Source organism: Geotrypetes seraphini, chromosome 5 (assembly GCF_902459505.1).
Source record: "Geotrypetes seraphini chromosome 5, aGeoSer1.1, whole genome shotgun sequence".
Taxonomy (NCBI): domain Eukaryota; kingdom Metazoa; phylum Chordata; class Amphibia; order Gymnophiona; family Dermophiidae; genus Geotrypetes; species Geotrypetes seraphini.
Genome location: NC_047088.1, coordinates 231,849,229 through 231,863,303, shown reverse-complemented (window position 1 = coordinate 231,863,303; position 14,075 = coordinate 231,849,229). Strand labels below are relative to the sequence as shown.

Below are 14,075 nucleotides of genomic sequence, written 5' to 3'. Positions count from 1 at the left end.
GGTTGGCGGGTAGGAAACAGAGGGTAGGGGTGAAGGGCCACTACTCGGACTGGATGGGGGTCACGAGTGGTGTTCCGCAGGGCTCAGTGCTCGGGCCGCTGCTATTTAATATATTCATAAATGATCTAGAAACAGGCACGAAGTGTGAGATAATAAAATTTGCGCACGATACAAAACTATTTAGTGGAGCTGGGACTAAAGAGGAATGCGAAGAATTGCAAAGGGACTTGAACAAATTGGGGGAATGGGCGGCGAGATGGCAGATGAAGTTCAACGTTGAGAAATGTAAAGTATTGCATGTTGGAAACAGAAACCCGAGGTACAACTATACGTTGGGAGGGATATTATTGAATGAGAGCAACCAAGAAAGGGACTTGGGGGTAATGGTGGACATGACAATGAAGCCGACGGCACAGTGCGCAACAGCCGCTAAGAAAGCAAATAGAATGCTAGGCATAATCAAGAAGGGTATTACAACAAGGACAAAAGAAGTTATCCTGCCATTGTATCGGGCGATGGTGCGCCCGCATCTGGAATACTGCGTCCAATATTGGTCTCCGTACCTTAGGAAGGATATGGCGTTACTCGAGAGGGTTCAGAGGAGAGCGACACGCTTGATAAAAGGAATGGAAAACCTCTCATACGCTGAGAGATTGGAGAAACTGGGTCTCTTTTCCCTGGAGAAGAGGAGACTTAGAGGGGATATGATAGAGACTTATAAGATCATGAAGGGCATAGAGAGAGTAGAGAAGGACAGATTCTTCAAACTTTCGAAAAATAAAAGAACAAGAGGACACTTGGAAAAGTTGAAAGGGGACAGATTTAAAACGAATGCTAGGAAGTTCTTCTTTACCCAACGAGTGGTGGACACCTGGAATGCGCTTCCAGAGGGAGTAATAGGGCAGAGTACAGTACAGGGGTTTAAGAAAGGATTGGACAATTTCCTGCTGGAAAAGGGGATAGAGGGGTATAAATAGAGGATTACTGCACAGGTCCTGGACCTGTTGGGCCGCCGCGTGAGCGGACTGCTGGGCATGATGGACCTCAGGTCTGACCCAGCAGAGGCATTGCTTATGTTCTTATGTTCTTATGTTCTTATGGATAAAGGGGAATCCATAGACATCATTTACCTTGACTTCCAAAAAGCCTTTGACAAGGTACCTCACGAACGACTACTCAAGAAGCTGTGGAACCACGGGGTGCAAGGGGATGTCCACCGATGGATCAAACACTGGCTGGCAGGCAGGAAACAGAGGGTTGGAATAAAGGGCCATTACTCAGACTGGCAATGGGTCACAAGCGGTGTTCCACAAGGATCGGTGCTGGGACCGCTCCTGTTCAATATATTTATTAACGACCTGGAGACGGGGACGAAATGTGAGGTTATTAAATTTGCTGATGACACCAAATTATGTGGCAGGGTTAGAACCACGGAAGACTTCGAAGACCTACAAAGGGACCTAACGAGACTGGAAGAGTGGGCAAAAAAGTGGCAAATGAGTTTTAACATAGAGAAATGCAAGGTCATGCATGTAGGGAAAAATAACCCAATGTTCAGCTACAAAATGGGGGGATCATTGTTAGGGGTGAGCAACCTTGAAAGAGACCTCTATCCTGGAATTCCTCAAATCCAATTTCCACTAGATCCTCGCAAAAACTAAAATTGTCCTACCCCTCCTTAAAAGGCATCTCCCTCGTTGGTAAACTTGGGTCCTCCCTCCCCTTCAGAATCACTCAGCTCTGGAATAGTCTCTCTTCCCCTCTCCGTAACTTGAGCTCCCTTCTACTATTCCGTAAGCATCTGAAGACCTGGCTGTTCTCCAAAATGTAACCTTTTCCCCTCCCTGGTACTCTTAGCCCTAACTTCTCTTCTTACTTACTTACATATTTCCATTGGAGTTCCGTTCTATCCCAAACCAGGTAAACCGTGTCGAGCTCCACTTGTGGAGATGTTGCGGTATATAAACCCAATATTTAGTTTAGTTTAGTTTAGTTTAGACCTGGGGGTGATGGTGGACACAACATTGAAAGCATCGTCACAGTGTGCGATAGCTGCAAAGAAAGCGAACAAAATGTTGGGTATCATTAAAAAGGTTATCACAACCAGGACGAAGGAAGTCATCATGCCGCTGTATCGTGCAATGGTGCGCCCGCACCTGGAGTACTGTGTCCAGTACTGGTCGCCGGACCTCAAGAAGGACATGGCAGTACTTGAGGGAGTCCAGAGAAGAGCAACTAAATTGGTAAGAGGTATGGAAAACCTTTCATTCACTGATAGGTTAGATAAGCTGGGGCTTTTCTCCCTGGAAAAGCAGAGACTTAGAGGAGACATGATAGAAACCTTTATAATCCTGAAAGGCATAGAGAAGGTAGACAGGGACAGATTCTTCAGACTGAGGGGAACCACAAGTACTAGGGGTCACTCGGAGAAATTGAAAGGGGACAGGTTTAGGATAAATTCTAGGAAGTTCTTTTTTACCCAGAGAGTGGTGGACACATGGAACGCGCTTCCAGAGGTTGTGATAGGCCAGAGCACAGTACGGGGGTTCAAGGAAGGTTTGGATAGGTTCCTGAAGGATAAGGGGATTGAGGGGTACAGATAGAAGCAGAGGTAGGTTATATAAATGGTCAGGAACCACTTCACAGGTCATGGTTAGGGGTGGATCTTTGGCGTATTTTTTTTTTTCCCTACCTATCATTTTTTCCCTTCTCTGTGTTCTTTTCTCCAAAGACTGTTTGAAGTAAGTCTGTATGCCACGTTATTTGTTGTACTAACATACCCTGGTATTGTCTTGCACTGTTAATTTTTAATCTGATTTTATGATTTCTTCTGTTTATTCTATAGTATTATTTTTGTACACCGCCTAGAAGTTTGATTAGGCGGTATAAGAAATTTTAAATAAACTTGAAACTTAAGTGTCTTTTTTTTAAAGTTAGGAACTGTTGGGCACCTAACTTAGGCGTATGCATTTAGGCCAAGAAAACCACAGCAAACATAGGGTGCACTTAAATGTTAGAACACATAGCATGATTCTATAGTGGGTGCCTATCTTTTTTTTATTTTAAAAAAATTATATACCGTCTCAAACCTAGATGGTTTACAAAATATTACATACATAAAATTTTAAACAAAACAAAAGACAAATGAACTTCAATGATGAAATCCTCAGAAAATCTACAATGAGAAGAAGTCAAACCCTATAAAAAGGCATTTACAAATAGTTGTGTTTTAAGTAGTTTCCTAAAAGTACCTCTAGCAACACATTTCCGTATCTCCCTACAAATGAGTTCCACAATTTTACCCCTGCACAACAAAAACTCATTGTGCTGGTTTCTACATATTTTGGATTAACATTCGCCTTTATGTAATTGTGCTTCATGCTGATTTTATGGGCGACATATATAGAATCGGGCCATGGGCTCCTATTGTGCATCTCCAGGGCACCTAAAATGAAGTGTCCAGCTATAGAATTGCTCCTTTCTGTCTTAGATCTGAAGAAGAAAAAAATGCAAACATTCAAGGCTTCAGTTTCCTCATCCCTTCACTCGTTCCTGCTGCAATGGACCAGAAAGAAAGCCTAACTCCATACATCAAATACCCACTTCCTGAAAACTTGAAACATCAAATTTAAGAGACCACTGAGGATTTTTACTCTAAAGGTCTAAGATGATAAAGTTGAAAAACAATTGACCCTATGGGTAATTGAATTATAAAATGATTAAGTGAGTTCTGAAATATTACACTCAAAGGGTTCTTCAAACACTGAACAGAATGGAGTGGGATCAATATTTATAAGATGTATGTGGTTAACAATGGCTTTTAACTGCATAAATTGAACCAGACAGATATTCCCCAGCAGTCCTACAAAATGTTGACTGCACACATTTAGTTAGACAAATGAAACGGTTTGGAACATTCACAGTCTAGGTTTTTCAGGTTTATCTAGCTGATGTGATGTACAGTATTAAACTAGCCAACCATGTGGACAGCTCCGTCTGCACAACCGGCTTTCCGGTATTACACCGCACAAGAATTAGGCAGTGTTTCAACTGTGCGTGAACTGGGGGTGGGAGTGGAAAGGAAAGGAAGCTTTTGTTCATGGTAGTATGATTTCTGGTTGAAGGGTATTTCAAAGTCTGCATGCATTCCTTGTTTTACAATGACAATACACATATGCTGCAGTAAATTTCCACATCAGCCTTTATGCAAGCTTCAGGTCACATATAAATCCTGGCTAAATGTTCTTTGGACCTGGATTTTGGAGGGTATGATTAAGAACATAAGAATAGCCTTCCTGGGTCAGACCAATGGTCCATCAAGCTTAATAGCCCGCTCTCACGGTGGCCAATCCAGGTCACTAGTACCTGGCCAAAACCCAAAGAGTAGCAACATTCCATGCTACCGATCCAGGGCAAGCAGAGGCTTCCCCCATGTCTTAATAACAGACTATGAACTTTTCCTCCAAGAATTTGTCCAAACCTTTTTTAAAACCAGCTACGCTATCCGAGGAAGGAATAGTGCTTACACAGAGGAATTTAAAACTACCTTGAAAGAACAAAAGTTTGAATTTTGGATGGGTTTTTGAAGGTCTTATTATTAAAATTTGATTGGGGATCACTGGGTCAGAGATCAATTTAGGAGGATACTCATTATTTTAAAGCAGTGTTTCACAACCCAGTCCTTGGGAAATACCTGGCTAGACAGATTTTATAACTCCATAAATTATGAAGAGCTATAGTGCTGAATGCCTGTAAAGATTTTGGCTGGATGCAAGTTCTGAGGACCTGATAAAAATATATTAATACAGTAAAACCTTGGTTTGCAAGTAACTTGGTTTGCAAGTGTTTTGCAAGACAAGCAAAACATTTTATTAAATTTAAACTTAATATACAAGCAAAATCTTGCAATACAAGTACATACAGTATACACACATCACAACTGAGCCGATGGTTCTTCTGTCTCTGATGCTGCAAGAGTGTAGTGATTGTTCTAAATGAGCAAGGTCTTGCAATACGAGTACATATAGTATTTTATATTAACGTTTTTGGGTTTTGGAACAAATTGTCTGAGTTCCCATTATTTCTTATGGGGAAATTTGCTTTGATACGAGTGTTTTGGATTACATGCATGTTTTCGGAATGAATAATGTTCGTAAACCAAGGTTTTACTGTATTTTTATTAAAGTTTTTGGGTTGTGGAACGAATCATCTGAGTTTCCATTATTTCCTATGGGGAAATTCGCTTTGATATACAAGTGCTTTCGATTACTGGGCTGTATAAAGAGAGGCGTAGCCAGTAGAAGGAAGAAGGTGTTGATGCCCCTGTACAGGTCATTGGTAAGGCCCCACTTGGAGAATTGTGTTCAGTTTTGGAGACCGTATCTGGCGAAGGACATAGAAACATAGAAGATGACGGCAGAAAAGGGCTACAGCCCATCAAGTCTGCCCACTCTGCTTACTCACCCCCTGTCTATGCCCTAATGACCCAATTTCCTTATCTTGACCCTCGTAGGGATCACACATGGGTATCCCATTTATTCTTAAAGTCTGGCACGCTGTCTGCCTCGATCACCTGCACTGGAAGCTTGTTCCAATGATCAACCACTCTCTCTGTGAAGAAATACTTTCTGGTGTCGCCATGAAATTTTCCGCCCCTGAGTATGAGCTGGTGCCCTCTTGTGGCCGAGGGTCCCTTGAGAAAGAAAATATCATCTTCCACTTCGACACGTCCCGTGAGGTACTTAAATGTTTCGATCATGTCTCCCCTCTCCCTACGTTCCTCAAGAGTGTAGAGCTGAAATTTGTTCAGTCTCTCTTCGTACGAGAGATCCTTGAGCCCCGAGATCATCCTGGTGGCCGTCCGCTGAACTGATTCAATTCTGCGCACATCTTTACTGTAATGTGGCCTCCAGAACTGCACACAGTACTCCAGATGAGGTCTCACCATGGCCCTGTACAACGTCATTATGACTTCAGGCTTTCGGCTGACGAAACTTCTATTGATACAACCCAATATCTGCCTTGCCTTAGATGAAGCCTTCTCCACTTGATTGGCAGTTTTCATGTCTGCACTGATGATTACTCCTAAATCTCGTTCTGCTGAAGTCCTAGTTAAAGTTTCTCCGTTCAAGAAGTACGTCCTGCATGGATTTCCGCTTCCGAGGTGCATGACCTTACATTTCTTAGCATTGAAGCCTAGCTGCCAGGTTGAGGACCAACTTTCCAATGTAAGCAGGTCCTGCGCCATATAATTCTGTAAACTGCATTCACTTACTATATTACATAGTTTGGCGTCATCGGCGAATAGTGTTATTTTACCTTGAAGCCCTTGAGTCAGATCCCCTATGAATATGTTGAAAAGGAGTAGACCCAGGACCGAGCCCTGCGGCACTCCACTGGTCACCTCCAATGTTTTAGAGAGGGTACCATTAACCACCACCCTCTGAAGTCTGCCACTCAGCCAATCATTGACCCATAAGACGACTTGAAGCAGTCCAGAGGAGGGCAATAAAAATGATAGGAGGCTTGTGCCAGAAGACGTATGAGGAGAGACTGGAAGCCCTGAATATGTATACCCTAGAGGAAAGGAGGGGCAGGGGAGATAAGATTCAGACGATCAAATACTTGAAGGGTATTAACGTAGAACAAAATATTTTCCAGAGAAAGGAAAATGGTAAAACCAGAGGACATAATTTGAGGTTGATGGGTGGTAGATTCAAGAGAAATGTTAGGAAATTCTACTTTATGGAGAGGATGGTGAATGCTTGGAGAGGTGGAGGAGAGGAAAACGGTGACTGAGTTCAAAGAAGTGTGAGATGAACACAGAGGATCTAGAATCAGAAAATAATATTAAATATTGAACTAAGGCCAGTACTGGGCAGACTTGCACGGTCTGTGTCTGTATATGGCCGTTTGGGGGAGGATGGGCTGGAAAGGGCTTCAATGGCTGGGAGGGTTTAGATGGGATGGAGTAGGTTTTAACAGAGATTTCGGCAGTTGGAACCCAAGGACAGTACCGGGTAGAGCTTTGGATTCTTGCCCAGAAATAGCTAAGAAGAAAAAATGTAAAACATTTAAATTGAATCAGGTTGGGCAGACTGGATGGACAATTTGGGTCTTTATCTGCCGTCATCTACTATTTTACTATGTTATTACGAGCATGCTTCTGGAACAAATTATGCTTGCAAACCAAGGTTTGACTGTACATAGAAAAAGCATTGTCTAGGACTGATCAGATGTTTGTTTATTTTTCATTTAAGGCATAATTACAGTATATCAGTCTTAAAGCTGGTACAAAGGGTTGTGCATATACCAGTGGATCCAAAACCTGGTCCTGGAAACACCCCAACCAGTCAGGTGTTTGGTATGTCCACAATTAATATTCATGTGAGATATCTGCATGAACTGCCCCACTGCATGCAAATCTCTCATGAATATTCATTATGGATATCCTGAAAGCCTACTACTACTACTACTTATCATGTCTATAGCACTACTAAACATACGCAGCACTGTGCATTAAACATTCAAGAACAGTCCCCAACCAGTCAGGTGTTTGGTATGTCCACAATTAATATTCATGTGAGATATCTGCATGAACTGCCCCACTGCATGCAAATCTCTCATGAATATTCATTGTGGATATCCTGAAAGCCTACTACTACTACTACTTATCATGTCTATAGCACTACTAAACATACGCAGCACTGTGCATTAAACATTCAAGAGACAGTCCCTGCTCAGTAGTGCTTAGCAATCTAATCAAGCAACAGGATAAGCAGGGGGTTAGGGAGTTTCTCATAGAGGGAATGATAAAAGCAGGCGTGGGAGCTTTATAAGCGAGTGGGAGTTTGGAGTTAAAAGCAATCTGAAAAAAGTGGACTTGTGGCCTAGATTTGAACACTACCAGAGATGAAGCTTGACATATAGACTCAGGCAGTATGTTCCAGGCGTATAAGGTGCAGCAAAAGAGAAGGAACATAGCCTGGAATTGGCAGTAGAGGAGAAAGGTACAGATAGAAAAGACTTGCCTGATGAGCAGAGTTCCCAAGGAGGAGTATAGGGAGAGATAAGAGAGGAGAGAGATTGCAAAGCTGCAGAGTGAATGCACTTGTAAGTGGTTTGGGGGGCTCACCATGACCTATAAGAGAGCTGTAGTGAGGAGAAGCCATGGCACCCTTTTTGTGAAGTTCACAGCAGTGCCCTGTAAGGTACCCCATTATTTAGGTGCCTGGTTATTCAGTCCACCCATCTCACGTCCAACTGGACTTGTTCTAGGCATTTTTGACTTGGACGAAAAGTTGGACGAAAATGTGGTATAAAGGTGGACAATTTAGCGACTTGGACGATCAGATCAGCAAGACGTATACTTAGATGATTTTCGAAACAAAAAAAATTTTGGATGTATTTTTCGAAAATGTGTCCTAGGCTGTTTTTTACTTTGGACGACTTGCAACTTAGACGAAAACGGACTTAGACGTCCCTTTCGATTATGCCCCTCTACATGTTTTCAGACTCTATTATAATGAATTTATGACCATAATCTGTTCCTTAATATTAAGTTATTCATTATGGAAGAGTAGAGTTTACAGGGATCTTCTGTTCTTAAGGACTTAGGGTTAGATTCACTAACCTGCCTGATCGTGACTGATCCGTGTCCAATCCAGGCAGGTCCGATAGATTCTTCAACCAGTAATATTCAAATGGGGGTGATCGGAGGAACGCCCCTATCTGCTGGCACGGATCATTAGTGTGCGATCCCAATGTATGTGCAGACTATCTGTAGATGTTCTGCGCATGCATTTAAGACCTGTGCGAGCCGCAACTTTTTTTTTTACTTTTTAGCCCAGCGAGCCCCTGGTTTTAACCTGCTTTAAATCCGCGGGTTAAAACCAAGGGTTCACTGTGTGGGGAAGGGCAGGAGAGATTTGTGGGAAAGCAGGGCGGCAGGCAGGAGAGATTTGGGTGGCAATTCGGGGGAGAGCAGGGCGGCAGGCAGAAGAGATTCGGGGCAGCAGATAGCAGGGAAAAGAACAGGGCGGCAATTAAGCTGGAGAGTCGGAAAGAAAGTTTGCGATTGGTCCCCAGCAGTCGCTACTTGGGTTGATCGGCAAGCCCAGTCAGATCGCAAAATTTGTGTTGCGAAGCGCGTCCCTGCCTACTTTGCATGCCATTCCCCTCATTTGCATGCACGGATCGGAATCGGATCGGCAGAGAAGTAAGTGAATCGGGCCGGAGTAAAATCGGGTCGCAAACCGATCAGTACATGATCAGTTTGCTTAGTGAATCTAGCCCATAAGCAGGAACTTCATGTTGATATCTAATGATATCTTATGTTATATTTTATGATTTTTTTATAATTCAATTTGCAGTTTTTTGTCTTCTTACCTGAGTAGCCACCAGGGCTTCATCCCCCCCCCCCCCCACACACTTTCCCATTCTTCTATCCAAGTAAATAATTTCTGTAAGGGCAAATTATCCACTAGATTGCAAACTGAATTCACGCTATAGGACTCTCAGATCACACTTTATTAATCTTTCCTTTTGTACTCTATGTTTTACCTTCAAGGTCTCCCAGATGGCACATGAATACCACCTGATTTGCAGATGAACAGTTTATACCCTTGAGTTCTCAGAATTGAATTACACAGCTGGTATGTTTACCCATGTATGCTGGGATTCCTTAATTATCTCTGTTGGAGTAACTTTCAGAAAAAAAAAAAAATCAACATACTCAAACAATTTGAAAAAAAATGTCTAACATATGAACAACAATATTCTGCAAATTGAAAATGCAGATATTTATATTTGGCTGCATAACATACTGCCAAAGCTTACTGTTGGTTAAAGATACCGTAGTTGTCAAAATCCATTTGTCAAGATGATTTTAATTTGATATAATGTAAAAAGGGGGTTAATTTTATTATTATTATTATATCCTAATACCTTATTGTATATTAATTATACAATAAGGTATTAGGATATAATAATAATAATAAAATTAACCCCCTTTTTACATTATATCCTAATAAGATCAAATTAAAATCATCTTGACAAATGGATTTTGACAACTACGGTATCTTTAACCAACAGTAAGCTTTGGCAGTATGTTATGCAGCCAAATATAAATATCTGCATTTTCAATGATGTAAATGAGTTCATGGTTTTTCTTCCTATATACGGTAGCCCTAGTTATGAAATAAGGCAAAAGGAGGGATGCAAGCACTAAACCATTGTTTGAAAGAGTCTTTCATGTGAGTTTCAAATATTATTCCAATATGTTACAGACAAAACGTGAAACGACTTGGAACAAACTGCTCAATCAAATTAAGTGGAGTGTACCAGAAGAATAGCCACATTAAATATTATGGCAGTGTCAAAGAGGAAGCCAGGAGTGAAAATGATAAGTCTCATGGATACACTTTGTTCTCCCTAGTTAAAAGATTATAGGGTTGCAAAAGAAGGTTTACAAAGTTGAAAATAATAATTTTGCAATCAGTCTACCTCCAAATACCTTCAATTTGATAGTGAAAAATTTCACTCTAAAGCTACCGAAGAAAAATTGCAAAAAATACAGGGAATACACTAACTAGTCCATTTACTAAGGTGCGGTAGCCGATTTAGCATGCGCTAAAAATTAGAGCACACTAAATGCTAACGTGCGCCAATGCGTCCATAGATTAGCATTTAGCATGCGCTAAAATGGCTAGTTAGTAAAAGGACCCTTAAGATTCCACATAACCCACGCAGAGAGAGTGGTGACATGATCGAGACATTCAAGTATCTCACGGGCCGCATCGAGGTGGAAGAAGATATCTTCTTTTTCAAGGGTCCCGCGGCAACAAGGGGGCATCCGTGAAAAATCAGGGGCGGGAAACTGCACGGGGACACCAGGAAATTCTTTTTCACTGAAAGGGTGGTTGATCGCTGAAATAGTCTTCCACTTCAGGTGATTGAGGCCAGCAGCGTGCCTGATTTTAAGGCCAAATGGGATAGACACGTGGGATCTATTCACAGAGAAAGGTAGGGGAGGGTCATTGGGGTGGGCAGACTAGATGGGCCGTGGCCCTTATCTGCCGTCTATTTCTATGTTTCTAAAGGATGTCCGCTTAAAGATCTGGTCAGTGTGCTTCTGTATACCCAATAATTGGAAGATTGGCTGCATATCCAAATGCAACACTATCTCTTTTGACACACATAAATTAAATAAAGCACCATTCTTGCTTCAAGATTTCCCAGTGTTTTAAGAAACACCAGGATTGATATAAGACACAGTTAAATACTTGGGGGGGGAGTTATGTTGTATATCTATAGAGATTTGATATACTGCCCCATCTTAGAGAAATTCAGGGTGGTGTACAATGCAATAGCACCAATTTAATATGATTTAAAATTATCTGGAAGATGCCTAATTTGGTAAGCACCTACCACTTTGAGGTAGTCCTCCACTCTGAGGCACCTACCAGAAAGTAAGCGTGATTAGGGGGTATATTCTGGTCGGATATTGAGTGTGGTTTGGCTTAACTTAGATGTAGTCATTTAGGCCAAGAAAACCCTGGCCTAAATGGGAGTGCACCTAAGGTTTCAACACCTACTAGCTCCTACGACCGCTTAGGCACTGCTAGGTGTGATTCTAGAAATGGCTCCTAGCGGATAATTGACAATTGCACTCAATGGCACCTACGAGTTAAGCGCCATTTATAGAATTAGGGCTACTATGTTTATCAGCTGGATTTCATTGCTTGGTGCATACATTATTGTACACCTTTGCTTTACCTCAAATCATTAGCCTTTTCTAACCTCCTCTTTGACTAAGCCCGATAGTATGGCCAATGCATTAAATGCTTTGACGCCTATAGGGAGTGAATGGGCATTGGAGCAATTGCCATGTGGTACTCACTCCTGCAGCTTAGTAAAAGGGGGCAGCGTCGGAGCATTTAGTACTCCGAGCCACAGTAGAAACTTTACCACGGCTTAGTAACAGAGGACCTTTATGAACAAAATGGCTAAAATTATACATAGATGTAGCCCCAATTAAATAAGAAAAAACACGTATGTAGACTGACCACAATGTGCTTGACTATCACCTTGACTGTATTTATTTATATTCTTGCATTAATTTGTCTTACCAATTAAAGCTGCCAATATACACTGATTTTACTTACCAGCATAAAAGTCTATCCCCACTGCAAATGAAGTTCCTGAGATGGGCATCAGGGCATCCATTCTGTCACTTGGGTCAAGAGGTATTCCTCTGATCCCCTCGTGAACTGAATACATAAGAAATGATTCCACTCCTATAGAAAGTAATATATGGGTAAGAGCAGAGCAACACTTCCAGGATGTATACAATGGAACAACAAAATGACATACAAGATAAATTGGTATCCTCTGCTGCAGAAGCAAACTATATACTGTATATTCATTAGTCCATGAGAACTTCTCTCACAGCTTTCTTCTTGTACTCTCAGAGTTCTTCAGAAATAGCACGGATATTTCTCTATAAAAATTCATTTATGCATAGAAATACATCAGATCTGACTTTCTTTTATACAGCATCCGAGATGTACAAACTAAAATGGATAGGAAGATAAATATGAGAAAAGTATATTTTTAAAAAAAACTATTCGCTCTAGTTTTATTCCATAATCATTTTCAGTTCAGGTTGCTAGTGATTTTTTATGTTTTACGTTTTATTACAATAGAAAACCATTTATCTGGAATAGTTGAAACTCAGTAGATTCATGACAATAGAAATTCCAAATAAGCATATTTCCTGGCTAACCCCCCGCCCCCCATACACACACACACCTCTCTTTTACAAAACCGTGATGGTGGTTGCCGCTACAGTAACGGCTCCAAACTCCATAGCGATTTACAGAATTTCAGGGCTTTTGCCGCATGTCAACCGCTAGTGTGTCTGGGGGAGGGGGGTTAATTTCAGCTAGTGTGTGTGGTATGTGTGTATGACAGATCACATGAAGTTAAAGAGTTTTCAGATAATGGAAAATTTTCTAGACAACCAATTTTCAGTTAATCAGGGGGTTTACAGTTAAGTTAATGGAGCATTGACTTCAATTTTTTAGATACTAAGACTTTCCAGTTAATAGATCTTAAGATATATGGTATACAACTGCACTTTTACACCACCAATTTAACATCCTAATTTGTCAGGTTTCAGGTTTATTTAAAAATTTTATATACCGCCTTATCAAAATTCAAAGCGGTTTTACATAATATAAAAACAAAGAATAAAAAGGGCATGAGTTCAAAACAAATTACAATTAATATTACAAACAATCAAACGCACAGACAAACATTAACATACCGATACAAAATGGAAAAGGGCAGAAATACATTTGTATAATGAGAAAGAGAGGGAGAAGGATCAAAACAAAAGGGAGGGGAACCAAAAATAAATAGTCTGGTACTTTGTAAAATAGGTTAAAATGATAAAAAAATGGCAAGGAACAAGTTTCCATTGCCGTCCTTAGAAGGACTGTTATACTCCAAACGCGCCTTTAAAAATAAAGGCCTTCAAGTTACTTTTAAATTTATCAAGTGTCAACTAAAGCTCCTAGCCAAACTTCACTGGCTCCCAGTGATTTCCAGAATCCATTTCAAATGCTCCTGCCTGGCTTTTAAGATCATTCACGGCATCCTTCCTCCCTTAATCCCACTATCTTAGAACTCCTCGAGTCCTGACTCTACCAGACCCACCCAAAGGTATAAATTCTCCTTCCCCTCTCTACACGGTATTCGCTATGCAGGCAAACTGGGAAAATCCCTTCTCTTTAGAATCTCAGGTCTTTGGAACGACCTTACTATCCCGCTGCGGAACCTGGGCTTCCTCCAATTATTCCGTAAGCAACTGAAAACCTGGCTTTTCACTAAAATGTAATTCTATCCCCCCTTACTCTTCTCTTCTATATATAAGTTCATGTAAACCTTTTTCTTTTTTTTCCCTTCTCTTCTTGTAAACCGTGCTGAGCTCCACAACATCCGTGGAGATGATGCGGTATATAAACTTAAGGTTTAGTTTAGTTTAGTTTAAAGCTCCTGTTTAATAAGGGTTC

General features: G+C 41.1%; 1 protein-coding gene across 1 annotated transcript in view; it reads right to left on the bottom strand.

Moving 5' to 3' along the window:
• Nucleotides 1–14,075, bottom strand: part of LRP1B (LDL receptor related protein 1B) — a 1,445,547-nt gene that overhangs the window by 567,295 nt on the left and 864,177 nt on the right. The window contains exon 33 of the mRNA XM_033944130.1: nucleotides 12,165–12,296. Coding sequence (XP_033800021.1) covers nucleotides 12,165–12,296 — 132 coding nt within the window. The remainder of the gene's footprint in view (nucleotides 1–12,164; nucleotides 12,297–14,075) is intronic.